Here is a 16,895-nt window from a genome sequence, read left to right as displayed (position 1 = left end):
CAATATTGACCTTGCTACCCAAATGTCAGCTCTTTCCCCATGGGCACTGAAATAATGTGTTGTCTCTCTCTTGGAGCCCAAGACAATGACACAGTGTAGTCCACTAAGACCCTATTAGTAGTCGGAGCCTGACAGGGATTATCTAGGTTTTCAGAAACTGTCCTAGGTTACTGATATTTCAAGGAGTTTTTTGGATTTGTAAGCAGCTTCCAGACAGACAGCTGAAGCACCACAAAATTTTAAAGATAGTAGAAATTCTCAGAGCTGCACCAATTTCTTCAGCTGCTCCTTGCAGCTATTTCTGAGGGCAGCATTGGAGCTCTAACAAACAATGATGGAGCCATTTACAAAGTTAGTGACTTTAGCTCCACTCCTTCACCAATCTGCCAGAAATTGCTGCTTCCAAAGTTGGCAGATGATGATGTTTTGCCCATGTCTCAGCCACTCCTGAGCGAAGTCCTGTCTCTTTGCTTTTCAAACCTTAAAGAAAGGTGGATTTAATTCAGTGGGTGCACTATTAGGGCAGTAACATCTGGCAAGCATGTGGAGAGAACAGCAGGAGGTGATAATTTCTTAATTTATCACAGCAAGATTTGACACAGCTTCTCTGTTGGTGCTCTCAATTTTATTTCCTATTCTACCCTGAAAAAAGGAAATTAGGAACACTTGGAAGGAAGGACCAGACACAAGACATAAGACTAGAATTTCCTTCAACACCATTGAGGTTCTGGAGGTGGTTGAAGATGGTTCCTTGTTTGGGTTTTTTGTGCGTGTGTTATAATAAGTTCCTTTACAACATATTAAAATATATAAAAAAAGGAACCATTCACCTCCATACACATCAGAGGATTTAGAGAGCAATGATACACAAATTCTTCTTTTTCAGAGCTTCTTGATGGATACTGGAATATTTCAAAATTCCAGCCCTTCCTAACTTCCGTACCATCTCTATATATGCATAAAGTCAATTCAAGAAGATGGGTAAAACACATATGTACCTGCCTTGTCCAGAAGACATGTTATAAGTATTTTTTGCCCCTGTTTTTTTCATAATCTGATCTATTACCTAGCAATATTGGCACCTTTAAATTTTCCTTTATCCCCACTAGCTGTGATGTTATCTGATCATGCTCATTGACATTTTAACAGCTTGTACTGTTTGCCACCATCCCTCTAACTCTGCTTGTCTTGCTTACCTGTTAACTTAGTGACCCTAGAGAGCTACTGTCATCTTTCTTTTTGCTTTTCATGCATCTTTTTGCTTCACTGAGCCTTGTGAATGGAGACTTTAACTGAGTATCTCATAATAAATACCCCTTCCTTAATGCTACTATCCTGCTTACTGCAACTCTAGTCTTCTGCTAGAATAACTGACTCAGCTCTTAACTCATCCATTTTACTGATTGAACATCCTACTTGCCAGTCACCGCTCTACTGCTTAAAATCACAGGCACCTGCTACCCAGATTAAGCCTTCACCAGACCTCCTTTTCACATTATCAAAACTGCAGTCTTTTTTCCCAACTACTTTCACTCTCCACACTGACTCTTATTTCCTCTTGCTTGGTGGTCTCATCCCTTTAAAGGTTTCCACCCATCCTAACAATTCCTCACCCAGGTTCAGTTTCCATGTCCACATTTCTCCTGCCTCCCCTGCTATTTCATCTCATTAGTTCCCAACTCTCTACATTGTACCAGTAAGAGGACTTCTATTTGATACTAATACTCTTCCAGTGTTATCCCCTGCTCCCCATCTTATATCACAAGTCAAATACTACAACCAGGAACTAATATGTTATTGCACTGTAAGCACCTAACACAGCAAAGTCCCAAGCCACAGTGGAAAACTGTAATCAATAATGTCACGACAGTTGTTAAGTGGCTCCAGATCTAACACAATGAAAGGTGCTATTCTGTATTAAAGCTCTGGTTGAGCAGCCATAACAGTACAGTCAAAGGTGCACATGGCTCACTCTTTCTGCTTACTTTAAAAACGTCATCTGTATCTGCTTGAATAGATACCCAGTAAGAATGATAAATGGTTCTCTTTTGTGCTATTTTACATGCTTGTTTGCAAATACAAACTTTCTATTGCATATTGTATAAATGAAAAATTACATTTGTTTGGAAACAACAGAAAGAAGATTCTGTACATGAGAAATGAGATTCTGTATGTAAGCTTCCACACAAAAGGTCTTTAGCACAGATGGGCACATTCTAAATTTACTTTAGATGGATGATATGTCACGTTAGAACAGACAAGGCTGAAGAGATGTCTGCAGGGACACAGCCCCAGGAAAAAGTAGGGATTAGCTTGTCAATAAAGATGTAAACAGACTGCTCTGAGGCAGCCTCATTTCTGACATTAGAAAATCTTAAATGGTTTGCTGGCGAAGAGCTTGTGCAAAAATTGGGGCAGGCTGTCAAGAACAAAATCTATTCATTTCAGTTTTTCAGTAGTTGCTGTCTGTCAGGCAAACAGCCTCCATAACACTACAGGGTTAAAAAATAAATTGCACATAAACATACAACAGTAAAACTGAATATAGTTCATTAGATAAAGTTATAACTGATATTGTAACAAGAAGACTTAAAGATAGATTCCATGAGAATATAATCTACATTTATATGAGACTATACCTTCAAATAGGTACATGAGCAGCATGAGCATTTATCTCAGCTCCTAGAACTTCCGTAACAAGCTGTTATAATGGACTCAACATACAATAGCAACCGTGACTTTAAAAAAAAAAAAAAAAAAAGGGAGGCCTGGGTTTTTGAATGAAATGAATCTGCACTTTGGGTATTTTGCGAAACACTGTGGTATGAAACTATTTAGAGAAATATAATAAGCGAAGCAGCTATATAAGGGAATACTGCTAATCTGGAAGAGTCTGTCAAGTGGTAAATCCCACTGAACAAACACTAGGGTGATGCATATGGGCAGAAGAGAGTTAATGCCATGATATAACAACCACCATTCCCTTACTGTAATTTGGTAAGTAGCCTCTCTACTCACCTGCCCTTCCCAGGTTCTGTTCTACTCTTAAATTACCTTTAGTCATATTACATACTATTTCACTGCTGAATAACTATGATTAAAAAGATGGGGTACTGAATGAAAGCCATCCAAGAACAAAACCAGTTCTAGTAGATCCAGTGATATTGATCAAATTCACTAACATGACAGCACCTCTGTCTCCATCAAGAACAACCTTCTGCTATCAAGGCTACCAAGCCTACTAAATGAATAATTTCTTGTCCTTGCCCCAAAGTTTAACAACAGAACTGGAAAGAGGTATTTTATCTCTCTGTATTTTACCAGGGGAAAACAATATCAGTCCAAATTAAAGGCAACCTAGTGTTTAAAATCTGCTGGCACCAACTTCTGCAATATTTTCAACGTGTCAGTGACAATGATCCTGTCCACAACACAGAATTTACACTGCAAAAACAGATTATCTGCCTGAACATGAGTAATTTAAGAAATGTGCAATTTAATTTTATACTTTGTTTCTCTAAAGAGAACTGAAGTAAAGAGTACTTTCAAAGATATACATTCCAATAAACATGTCTTACCTGCATTATCAGTTGTGAACATAGGTATTCTTCAATGTTTGCTGTTTGATACACCTTTGCCATAACTATTGTTTTTTCCAAAGACTCTCATGCTTTCTCCAGTCTCTGGCTGTAATCTTACATTCGGTACAGTAAAAATAGAAGACACTGCAAAAAAGAATGTCAGTTCAGAAACTTCTTTTTTTTCCCCGCAAAAGTAATAATTTAAAAATAATTATTTAATATATATGGCAAACACAACACTGAGTAAATATAAGCTTTTACTTATACCACCTATTTATGCAAGTAAGCACTGTAAAAATTCTGAATGGAAAGAAGCTGCATGCATTATGATGGAAGCCGTATGATGCAAACATTAGCCGCATGCATCTTCTAAAAAAACCTGCTTCCAGGTTTTGTGTGTTTACTTGTCCTGTACACTGCTATACAATTAACATTTTCCATTTAAAAATTTCCGCTCTGAGACCATTTAGAAATAAATAAGAATGTGAAAAAATACAGCAAGGTTTTTCAATAATTTGACATCACATATTACATCTTCAGAATCCTGATGCCAGTAGAACTGAGCTATTTTATTTGACTTCATTTTATTAGCTGGTAAAGACAACAAGGCTTGTTAAAAATATCCCAACAACTCAAAAAGCTTTTACCTAAAGCAACCCCCTTCTGCATGAGATAGAAAAACCATGTAATACCAGGCAACTAATTATTAGTAGACATGATGATATTAATCACAGGAATCAAACTACAAATGGTTAAGGACTCACACATTGATGATACGAAAACTCATTTTTACTTAGGATGCCTCAAACTGGTGTGGAAAAATCAATGACTTCTAATACCTTCTGAGAACAAATGTCTGTATAAAAATACCCTCTGAGAACTGCCACTGCCTGATTGCATGAGCGAATGTTAATAGACTGCTTAAAGAACTGATCGGGGCCGTAACATTTTTCTTTGGTTTTGCTCTAACAGCCAGTGTGGCTGCAAGTTTTTGGATCTACTCTTTCACCTTTATGTCTTTAAAAGACCTGGCTATTGTTTTAGGCACAAGATCTTCCCACTGTATTTTTGACATATCAACTTGCATTATCCTTGGTAACATACATTATGAATGGCATGTATTCTGTGCAAATAAATCAATATGAGCTCCCAAATATGAAAGTAGAAAAGGGGGAGGACTGATTTTTTTTCAATAGAAAAGACAATAATAAATAGAAAATAAAAGGGTTAATAGAATAATAGAAAATAAAAGGGGTAAGGGGTTAATCTATAGATTACTGCTCATGTCTGAGATGAATGAAGGCTATGTTACATCATAAATTGTAGTGTATTCCCAGACAAGACGTTTTTTGCAGAACTGCACAACTCTTACCTTTTTAATGTACTATCTTTAAAAGTAGCTAGATGTTAGACAGAGCTTATCTGGAAATTGAACTTCCAACCCAATTGAAATGATGCCTTGATTTGAAACCAAACCAAATAAAAAAATCAAAATTTTGCTTCTCACATAAAATCATTTTGCACACATTTTTAAAATAGAACACAAGATTAAATTTTTTTCCTGTAAAATATTACATAGAATATAAATACATAGTACTAAAGTCAAAATGAGAAGATAAAGTGAAACACTTTTTTTTTTTTTTTTTTACTTTTTCAATGTAGGCAGAGTCACCATACTTTTGTGAAATACTGTGATTCCAAAGGAACAATACTGTCTGATGGAAAATTGTTTGACTGATCCCCCCCCTGCCCTCCCCCCCCCCCCCCAGCTTTTTTTCTTTCTCCTCACTTGTGAGTCTTTCTTTGGTTTTTAGTGCTAAATCTCCAAATTTGCAATTCAGCACTAGAACCAAATTGGATAAAATACGATGAATACTAACCCCGTCAGAGATTTTCAAAATTGCAGTGGTGTCCTGATCAGGAAGCAGTAGATTTTGTGTGTACACACACTTCTGTTGTGCATAAAAGACTCAATGTGTTTACACCTACATTTAATTAACTATCAATAGCAAGTGCTTCCTAACATAAAATATTAACCCAGAGAACTAGAATCATAAAAACTGGTAATTTCACTACACAGTAAATAAACATTTTCCCAGCTCTCCAAAGTATATGACTTCTTTGTTTTGTAAATATGTTTACAAGTATATCCAAGTCATACTAAATAGAAATGATTGTAGTATTTGATACTGGGATTGTCCTTTCTTGCATCTGGATTTATGCTTCATAATGATTATCTACTAGACACAGAAATAGTCCTTCTGTAACTCAAAATTTTACTGGAGGCATTTAGAAGAACCTTGCTTTAAAATATAATGATTTTTCATCTTTATTCTCCCCCCTTCAAAAGGTTTCACTGCTCCTGATGTTTAACGTTATGCAAAGACGTGTTTCTGCCAATGAATATCGCCTTATGGTTATGCTTCTGCAAATAACCTGCTGTGAGCTGATAAAAGGATTAATGCAGCCAAAATTCTTAATCTGTGAAATTACAAATTAAATTCTCATATTAAAAATACCACCCTGAGGTATTTTTTGTGGTTTTAATTCCCCTCTGGTGTTCTGCATACATTGTGCTTGTTAATGACTAGGACAAGACTGTCTCTGTTGGCAGCCTGCTGCAGAGTGATAATGTGTAGGCATTTACTTCACTGATAGAACTGGATTTAACCACTGACTGATAAACTAAGTGGCAAGTGGGTAATAAGTCCATATTAACAGAAAAGTACTACTGCAGAATTCAGAATTCAAAATCCTGGCTAGACTAAATCACACAGTCAGAAGGATTGAGATGTCACCACTGCAGAATGATTTTTGTTTTCCATTTAGTGGAAAAAGGATAAATGAACTGGCATTCTTGATGTTTCATTAGTCCTGAAGAAATGAATCTCTTTGCATCAGTTTCAGCAAAGGCAGACTTTCAACAGCAGCCTTAATTTACACTGCATCCTTTGAATTTTCAGCTTACAAAGTACTGCAGTCAGCAAACCAAGTGGTGGGTTAGCATTGCACAGGAGGAAACTGGGAATCTTTTTGCAGAGCAAGGACACAGCCTGTGACAGAGCTTGTGATGGACAAAAATTTATGGTGCTAGTTTGATTTTAATGTTCATATTCTACAAATGGGAGAGAGCTCTTCAGAGCAGAGTTGTGAGTAGGGTACTTGGACAACCAGGCCACAGAACCAGCTCAAAATGTGACTACTACAGAGCTGTTGAGGATGGAAAAGATAAACTTTTGGAAGACAAAAGTTTTCATACTGATACTGATGTAAACAGAATCTATGGTGGATTAATATTCAGAAAGGGAGGTCAGTTTTTACCAGCAAACTTTTAAATCAGCCATAGTTACACGCACATGTGTCATTGTTACATCTCTGAACTTTTTGCTTCAGTGTACTGCAGTTAGATCTTTTGCTAATGGATGTATGTTTGAAAGCAGAAAACATATACTGTTCTAATGCAAGCATGCTTCTCTTCCCCACACTGAGTTAAAGCAAAATGCTGATTGTTACTCCCCTGAGAAACCTATTTTTAATAACAGAACATTCTCTGAATTAAAAATATCATGCTTGATAATATTTTTCCCCCAGAATAAATAGTAGTCTGCTTTCAACACCAGGAAAAGATATGGACACGTATGATATAAATGATTTACAATTATTAAAGAGATCATTGACAGCATACATGATGATAGGAACATTTTTGCCAAGTCAACTGGAATGCATTTTGTTTAATAAAAGAAATAGAAAGATGTATGTAAATACTGAAAGCATTCTTAGTTAATAAAATCATCTGCCATCCTCTTTTTACACAGTCTAATTCAGCAAATTAACTGACTGTCTACTTCGTATTTCTCAGACTTTCAAATGCCAAGTCCTTCCTTAAAGGTTACTGTTGAAACAGATAGAGATTCTGTGAATCACAGACGGCTGGATTTTTATCCTGTGTGCTGCAGCTAGTTAAGAAGTACTGTATGTTATAAAGTGAAAAGCACTAAATATGTAAATTGTATTTTTCATTTTGCTTTATGACAATTCAGATAATTCTCTTGGCTGCTCACACAATCAAATACAAAGATAGCTGGCTGCAGACTGCAGAGCAGAGATAGCAAAAAAGAAAAAAAAAAAAATCCATTTTGTCCTGTGTCAAGCTAACTATGTAATTTCAAGCTACACAGTTGCACTCACATATTTTGTGTGTGGCTCTGTATGTCCATGAAGCTGTCTGCATGTGAAGGTTAGCATACACACATGCATCTGTATGAACTAACATCTTTCTTTTTAATCGATCTGGAGGTGGTTATACTCACTATCAGTTAACTCCCATAGCCGTGGGGGCAGATCACTGAAATACTCATGGCTCAGGGCTGCTTGTGCTGACAGTCTGTTCTTTGGGAAACACTGGAGTAGTTTGGAGGCTAGATCTTCTGCATGATTCACATAGCTCAGCCTGAAACACAAACAAGAAGGTTTTCCTGAAAAACAATCTCATTATTCTGTTTACCAATTCTATCTGCAGTCAGCACGGTTGAAACACCAAGTCCTGGGAGCCAGGATAAAGACAAAGTCTGTTTGGGAGCACTACCAGGAAAGATATTCCTCAGGTTAAGGAGTCAATGAATTACTTCTGGATTGACAGCTCAAAATTCATACAAATTTTACAAAGATAGAGCATATATTATACCATATCACATATGCCCTGCCTAGTATGCTAAAGGATCATGAGCAACAGCATCTTGAAAGAAACTGTTTTGATTCTGCCATTTACATTTTACTGAGCGTACTCACAGACTGAAAATTTACAGCACTGGAAATAAATGGTTATTACCATCTAAACCCATGCAATCTAAGCTTAAAATAACAGCTGTATTCAAACAACTTTGTGAAGTATCAAATTTTAAAATCCAATGACACTTAACACGCAACATACGCATCATGTTTCATAAAGATGCGTCTTTCGGGAAGTACTGACTTCTTACTTTTTCATATATTCACACTGCAGGGGGTTGACTCTTCATTAGGTGTTAATGCAATGCAAACATTCAATTGTAAGTGAATTATCTTTTCTAAGCTACCTTGGGAAGTCTGAGAAAACATTGTTTTACTGGGAGCTATATGCTTGGGAATATTGTAAGAAAATATAAACTAAAAATAATAGATTTGGAGAGGAGAGAGTAAAATGCAAGATGTGGCTTGGGTCTAGTAACCTACAGCTGCCTCCTAAACTTCCAAAGCCACCAAAATTATGATAACATGCAGTTGGAAAAGAGGTGCTGAATCTTGTCGACATTGTGTTGCTATTATTAGTATTTAACATTGTAAATTCAACCATGCCTTTGCTCAGTAAAGATCTCATCAGGCAAAAATGCCAAAGCGTAAAAAATGTCTCCTATTTTTCAATGCACAGGTTTCCCAAAACAGATAGTCCAAAATACCAAGCAGTTCAAAATACTGCAGTGTTTGAAAAAGATGGTGTTATCCTCTAAAATCAATAATCCTACAGCATGTTTCATGCAAATGTTAATTTTTGTTCAGCTCAAGCTGACTTTCTGGAAAGGAAGATAGATTAAACGGAGTTACTCTTTTATTAGTCTGACATGGCATAATTTATACAGATCAGTGTATGCACAGGTGACAAAGAACAGACAACACTGAAAACAATAAATGAAAAAAAAAATCATTATTACAGCGAGAATTTTAAGTCACAAATGTCATAGACACAACTTTCTGTCCATGTCCATACTACACTCAGTGTGAAAAAAAAATAATTTAAAAGTCAAAAGCATCTCTACAAAATGATGTGCTGGCATATGTATAATATGCTGATATTTGTAATGATTCAAAAAATATGCCACTGGCTGTCTTTTTATTTTTTAGCAACTGTACACTAGATAGGAGTTTTTGAATACTATGCCTATCTGATCTCTTCAGGATCTGTCAGGATATCTGTACAGAAATTACCCAGGGATGAATTGCCCAGAAGTGCTGATTGCTTTAGGACATTTTTTCTCATCAGCCATAATCTCACAGAAAACCCAGGATTAGGATTTGGAATTGCTATTCCAGTGTAAATAGATGATGAACTACAGTGTTTCTGATGGCCATCATTTTTTGTTTTCATTTTCAGTTCATGACAAAATAAAGGCATCTTGAATGAAACAGTCATTGCCTATAAATGAGATTAATTCCTGACTCCTTAAACTACCAGATTGTAGAAACTGTTTCATTAAACCTTTGTGAAAATTACAGGAAAATTCATTACAGAGCACAGCAAAATACCAGAAGAAAACACCATTCCTAACAAAGAAAAGAAAATATTCAGGGAGAATTGGTATTAATTCTTCTACACATCCGAAATTTTCATGGACCAGTGATTATATTGAGTCTGTGAGGCCTGTCTTGTGTCCTAATCCCACCTGCACCAATTATTCGCTGGCAATCAATCAGGTCCTGGCAAATCATTTCACCAATATATTTTTTCCCCACAGAGGTAACTGCATCCTTTTTAGGAGCCATAGTAAACTTTCTCTGTCTTGAATGAAAGCCACTGTTAAGCCAGAAAAATGAGGTCACTTAAGTAAGTAGTGAAATATTACCCTCCAATATAAGAATTGTACCATTCCTTAGCTGATCTATAGGTATAGTGAAGATGCTGTTTAAGTAAGGCAAAGCAAAAGAAAAGAACATTCAAACATTAGCGAATTCAGAATTGGAGGTAAAATTATGGATGATGACACCCTAGTTCCTTGGTACTCTTGAACAGAGTAGTGCTGACATTTTGACTGTATTAAAAGTCACCAAAGTACCTGGCATAGTGCTAAGAATTTTTTTTAGCAAGAAAATCAGATTAACTAATATAAATTAAAAATATTTTGAGTAGGAACAGTTTAGGAAGCCAAAGTCACCTTCTCCATTTAGAAACAAAAAAGATACCTGTTTACTGAGATCAATCAAGAAGCCGAAGATAAGTATCAAGTATCAATCAGCAGATTATACATTAATACAATATAAACCCAACAAAAATATCTAGGGCTGGAACATAATCACAACAACTAATGACGTAATTGTTAATAAATCAGTCAAAATTAGAATCTGCTTTATAATTAATAAATAGAAAAAAGACTAAATTCATTGCACAGTCTGCAAAAATAGTTCAATCTGCTATAATTTTTACATTTACCTGCCCTGATAACACTCTGAGTAGTGCTGAGGAGGAGGGTGGGTGGTGTTGCTACATTATTACTAGTATGTTCCCAAGCATTTATAGATTTTAAACTCAGAAGGGACCACAACAATCGAGTCTCACCTCCTGTGTAATACAGGACGAAGAAGATCATCCAAGTAACTCATGGATCAAGTCATCACTTTTAGCTAGGCCCAGCTGTATCTTTAAATTTCCACATCAAAATTCTAGCTTTGTTTACAGACCTTTGCAGAGCAATGAAAAAATTCTTCTCCAAAACCCATGTCTTCTGCGAAGGTCACTTCTGGAAATCAGTGGACGCTGCAAAAGGCATATGTATGTGGGCTCCTAAGGTTGTCAGTCTTAAAACTGATGCCTTAGTGGAATGCATGACTAATTTTGCTGCTTTGTTTAAAGACAAGCTATTCTTTTACTTATGAAAATACACTGTATGATCATGTATTTAAATTACATCTACTATATCAGAATTGTTTGGAGAAACCCATTTAGCGCATAACCTCAGTGGTCTGCTCTTGGAACATTTGGTTTTGTTTCTTTCCTCTTTTTTTTTTTTTTGCCAATAGTCTCTTTAAAATATCCTCCTTAAAACATTAACAATTTTTCTGATGTAACTTTGAAACATGATTCCTCAATAGGAACAAAGGCTGAATTTTCTCATGGGGTTCAGCAGTTAAATATCTAATACAGAAAAGTTAACAAAGAGAACTAAAGAAAAAAAAAATATTTGATTTTTAAATACACCTCCTTCAGTATGTGACAGGATGGAATTTCATACAATATGGCTTTGTGTCTAAAACATAATAGCATGTTTTGTCTCACAGCAGTTGGGCCATATAGGAATTTGGCATGCATGATATGGCAAGTCTCAATACTCATGCTTCACTTACTGTCACACTAATCACTGAGGCATAGTTACTAGCCATGACAGCATACATACTTTCAGAAAATGTGGTGTACAGCAGAATACAGACAAACCTTTGGCAATGAGTATTAAATAATATGTAGATACTGTTTTGAGAAATATTGGGAGTATTTTTACACACATACTCTGATGACATTTGTGAACCACGTTGATTTTCAACTTAATCCCAAAAGCTGTATATGGCCTTAGCTCAAGAAAAACAAACACCATATGAACCTGTCTCACTTTAAACATATATGAATCTGACTAGACTTGAGCAGTTGTAAATCTCATTGGATTACAAGAATTTGATTTAATTTCAGAAAACAGGCTTAAATGTCTTTCTACTGCAGAGGAAGGTCAGTATTTGGTCAAGCAGAACATGACTAAGATCACTGAAGTTTGGTTTAAACTCTTGAGAAAAAAAAGTTTTGGGCATGTGCAGTGAACTTCTGAACTTGGGGTGATTTGCTTTTAAATGCAATCAAGAAGGCAGTTCAAATTCACATTAATAATTAAGATAAATGGGCATTAAAACAAATGGAGATAATATGCTGTCTATATACTCCTAACAGCACGAGGTAAATACTTCCCAAAGCAAAAATCGTTTACTGTGCATATTTTCCATGTGAAGATACAACTCTCGCAGCGTATCATTAATTCATTTCACGACTGGTGTTTATAGCATGGCCTAGAGGAGTGAGGCACCTAATTCCCTTTGGAAATCTCAGCTCTGCTTCTTTATTCTAAGTAATGTCTTACAACTTGAAGTACTGAAAGACAAAACTACAGTTAACCTGAACAGTATCACCATTTAGCAGAGTTTAAAGTTTAATGGTAAGAAGAGAATAAACAAATTGGTGCAAATCAGGCAGGCCATACAGTAACCCTCGCAGCTTGTTTTGCAGAGGATGCCATGGTTCCCTCAACAATAGGACTCCTGTACAGTACCCTGTACTCCTTGTGGTATCTCACCTACCATTGCACCACCACGAGGGCCGTGTTCCCCTTTTTCACCCAAGTCTGCTTGAGGGTGTCAGTCTTATCCCCTTGTCCCAGGCTTTAGGCCTCTCCTGAGTTCTGACATAAAACTGTGCCAACACTGTATATTACAGTTAATGTTATCTTCTGACCAGTTGATATGCACATGCTCTCATGTGCCTTGATAGTTTGCACCTCTGAGTATACATGCAACCCTACCAGCAGCAGCAGCCACGCAGCACACAAACTGGAGCAGGGCATACCTTAAGTAACATTTCCTTTTTACTAAATATCAGCAGCCTTTTCTGTTGTTACAGCCATGCCGAGAACACCTACTGTCTTCAAAGACCTGACGTGCCAGCTCCAGCGTGCAGGAGCTGCTTCCCAAACGCACCTGGTGCGCCTCCACGAAGCTTTTGTAGAGTTTATTTAGTCATCATGAAACCATCGCAACAAGTGAACACAAGTTCTGATGTGATGCTTTTAGCTTTTGATACAGATGAAGGTGTAAAGCGGCACCTCAAGACGAGAATCTAACGGAGTAAAGATGTTACCATTTTTTCAGTGTTTTACACAGAGGGTACTGAGGACTACAACTGATGAACAAAGAGAGACAAAAGCTTTTGAAGGCTCACTGAAGCAGGATTTTACTTGTTGCTGATCAATCACAAAATACAGAATTGGCTCTATAGCACAGTGTAGAGGTACTTCAAGCCGAACTATACAGTAAACATTACAGTCAAACACTGCCACAGGAACCACATTTCAGTGTTGGGATTGTCCCCTACAACTGCCAACAGCAATCCTAATGTTGTGCTGGGCTGTGCACATTCTTTAGGAGAGGCATGTCTCCAAACACCCAATACCCCTCTTCTCTTCCCAAACTGAGGTGCTGGCAGTTAGATTCAGAAACACTGAGCTCTCTACACATGCAGGGCAGGAAAGTATGGTCTCCAGGTTCCCTAGGCCATCGGTTTAATTGTACTCTTCTGGCTTGGTACCTCACTAGAAACAAGGCTGCAACATCCCTCTCAGGCTTCTTAGATGACCTAGCCTGGGGCAAATCCTGCACTAGCATGGCTATACTGCTCCCAGCATCTGTCCTTGCTCTGTGCTCCTGCACAGCACTGTGCTCCACAGTCTTCAGACCTTCACAATTTCCGTAAGGGTGTATGAAAGGATCTCTTTGGAAATTCAGAAATTAGTTTGATCCCTTCAAATTATATTACTATATCACAGCATCAGCAGTCTTATCTGTTGAAGTGCTGAAAAGGTGGTCAAATTATTTATTATTAAAAAAAAAGCCATGACAACCAATGATAAGTATTCACTAATATGGGACAGAGATAAAAGTATCAGTGTTTGATTCTTTGGTATTGCTGTTAATGCCGATGTAAAAGAGGTCAGAGCCCCATTTGAAAATCTGTGGAGGTAAGTTCATTCAGTGCATTCCAGGAAGGTAATAATAACCCTGACCTGTCTGAACTAATTCTCACTTGACAGATGCACAGACACCATTAGCTGGAACGCAGCCAAGATGAACAGCATTTCATGAAAAAAAGTAAATGTAACAAATGAAGGTTCTAACAATATAGGCAACTAGGGTTTTTTTCTATTTTAATTAACATAGATTTACCTCTAAGTATATCATTTTTATATACTTGGTAAATTTTTAAAAGAATCTACTGACCCAGTAGGTAAACCATAATTATAGTTGCAGCTCCTGAACTCAGAATGGAGAATTAAGATGCTTACTTGAACTGCTCATGAGTCACAGGAGGCTTCAGAGACTCTGTTTGGTCACACTTAAGCTAGACAATGAAGTGATCCAACTTCTCATGGCAATTCACGTTTGATAATGGCCATTAAGCTCAGTCATGACTAGATCATTTGTACGTGTCATCACTGAATGTAACTCAAGACAAAAACTCAGATATGAGTCTATTTCTCCCCGACTCTTTCTGCACTAGATTTGATGTGTTTTAGTGTCCATTTCAGATGTATTACTGTATTTCTACAACACAACACTGCTTGCGATATCCAGCTTGACAGGTTTGCTTCATATAGAAAGCAGAACATTAACACCCTTACAGAACACAACACCTCTAAAAATTGAATTTGGTTGATTTGAGCTTTAAATGCTAAGCTTAAAGAGAATCAGACAATATACAACAGACTTAACAGTATCCTGAGTTTTGTCTTTCTACAGCCTGACAGGCACCCGGGCTAGCTCTTGCTCTGATGCCTCAGAATAAATACTCTGGACTATGAAACTTTCTGAAGAAAGGTGCCAACTATTGAGAGTTTAGGGCATGAAGACAGCCAATGCTGTTCATTGACACTATTGCAGATATTTCCCCCACTTGTTCTATACCAGTTTGATACAGAATAAGGTTTACATTTGATATTAGGTATCCTTTTGCCAGGATAATATATGCTGGAATGTCAAATGAAGCAAGAACTATGAGGTCTGCATGGCAGACATTAAAGAGAAGAAAAATAAGCTTGTTTAAACAGCAAATATACAATATCCAGTGACAACATACTCTAAGCTACTGAGAATGTGGCTTTCTCTGATATGATCACTTAACTTCCTCAATTCCTCGGAATTCTGAGATTGTGATATTCCAGGCAACATGACTGCTGGGTACAGTGTTCTGCTACTGTTTAAAACCACAACTAATTCCTTAAACTAAAAGAATAATACCTGAAATATTTCACATTATTTCACTCAGTTTTCAGCAGTTTCTCTCAGATACAGGTATTTCTCAGAAAAAGTATTTCCTAAGAAATTTTAATCAGAACATGCCTTACCATTTTGCCCTAGAAAGAATTTAGCAATTACTTCTTTTTGATTTTACATGGCACCACCAAACAGCTATTTTAATTCTTTCAGCATTCCAATTAGCCCAGCATTAAAGATATTAATTATGGAAGACACAGTGTATTACTTACACCATGACAGACTACTACTGAATATGCTAGATTTATAGTTTACTGGAAGATCTTTGCTTAAGTGCAATTAATGAAGAACAACAACATGGCGGCGACATTTAATCAGAAGCTTTTGATTATTTTGAAATTCTTTAAAAGGCATGAATCTTCTGATCAAGAAGAGTGTTTTTTTAAAGGCCTTCGTGCACCTCAGCAAGTTGAACAAACTATCCTTGGAAAATAAATAGAGCTAAAAATAATTACTAACACCTCAATCATTTTATGAGCTATTATTTCACCAGAAAATAGAGAAAATATATCTTTAATCCTGAACAAAAACTCTTCAAGGTTTATGTTCTCTATAAACCTTTCACTGAGAACTGAAAATATAAGTTAGTAATGCAATAAATGCCCTAACAAATATATCAGATTTTTCACTTAATGCTTTTTACAGGCTTAAACCAAACTGAGTGAAAGAAAATCACCTTTTACAGTCTGACTCTTAAAGGAAGAATGCCTTTCTGTTATGCTTTTTAAAAGAAGGCATGGTGAATTTATATCAACTTCAGTGAATCTTGGGGCATGATAAAAGGAAAAAAATACGGCAGTATAGTTAACATTCCATAGTATTCTTTCTTCACATATTTATTTCCTCACTGGCTGGACATAAGCCAAAAAAAGGAGGGAATAAACACCACCACCCCCTACCCCCCAACACAGAAATAGCTGAAATAAACCTTTGGCACACAATGCAGTCAAAGCTCTGTGCTTTTCCTCCTCCCACCCTCGACAACCTGGATTGTTTCTCTCCAAAGAAATCCAAGTCAAAGAAAAACCAACCAAACTTTGAATTTCAAATTCGTCAAGTGGGTGCAGCCACTAGGGTAGTAAAGAGTTTCCCTTGTTTTCCCTTATTAAATGACAACAGAAAGAAAAAACAGCTGTTTTGGACCTATTGCCTTTTGAAAACTAAAAAAAAGACAGAACTAAGTTCTAGCAAATAAACATTAGCACTGCCTTATAAATCTCTGCCCTCTTGTCTGGTATTTTATCATCTCAGGTTTGAGAAGTCTTAATTTCATTCTAATGTAAATAAGAACTGGTCTGTTTGCTCAGTATTTCAACAAGAATTTGCTACAAGGTTGCAGCTCGCAGGCAGTGCCCTGAGAAGGGTGACCTCGCTTTAGTCAGTGAAGCCAAAGATCATTTATCACAGTTAACCTACAAATCTGTCTTGCCGGGGCCTCAGATCCGTCAACCACTTGGAAGCAGCTACTTGTCCTGTCCTCCCTAA

The 16,895-nt window shown here is 36.8% G+C and overlaps 1 protein-coding gene across 6 annotated transcripts in view; it reads right to left on the bottom strand.

Moving 5' to 3' along the window:
- Nucleotides 1–16,895, bottom strand: part of CDK14 (cyclin dependent kinase 14) — a 321,627-nt gene that overhangs the window by 62,129 nt on the left and 242,603 nt on the right. For all 6 annotated transcript variants that reach the window (XM_074835205.1, XM_074835223.1, XM_074835248.1 and 3 more), the window contains 2 exons: nucleotides 7,892–8,031; nucleotides 3,579–3,725 (listed from right to left, as the gene is read on the bottom strand). In XM_074835205.1, coding sequence (XP_074691306.1) covers nucleotides 3,610–3,725; nucleotides 7,892–8,031 — 256 coding nt within the window. In that variant the 3' untranslated portion in view covers nucleotides 3,579–3,609. The remainder of the gene's footprint in view (nucleotides 1–3,578; nucleotides 3,726–7,891; nucleotides 8,032–16,895) is intronic.

This window comes from Strix aluco, chromosome 1 (genome assembly GCF_031877795.1).
Source record: "Strix aluco isolate bStrAlu1 chromosome 1, bStrAlu1.hap1, whole genome shotgun sequence".
Lineage (NCBI taxonomy): Eukaryota > Metazoa > Chordata > Aves > Strigiformes > Strigidae > Strix > Strix aluco.
This window is presented reverse-complemented; position numbering and strand designations above follow the sequence as displayed.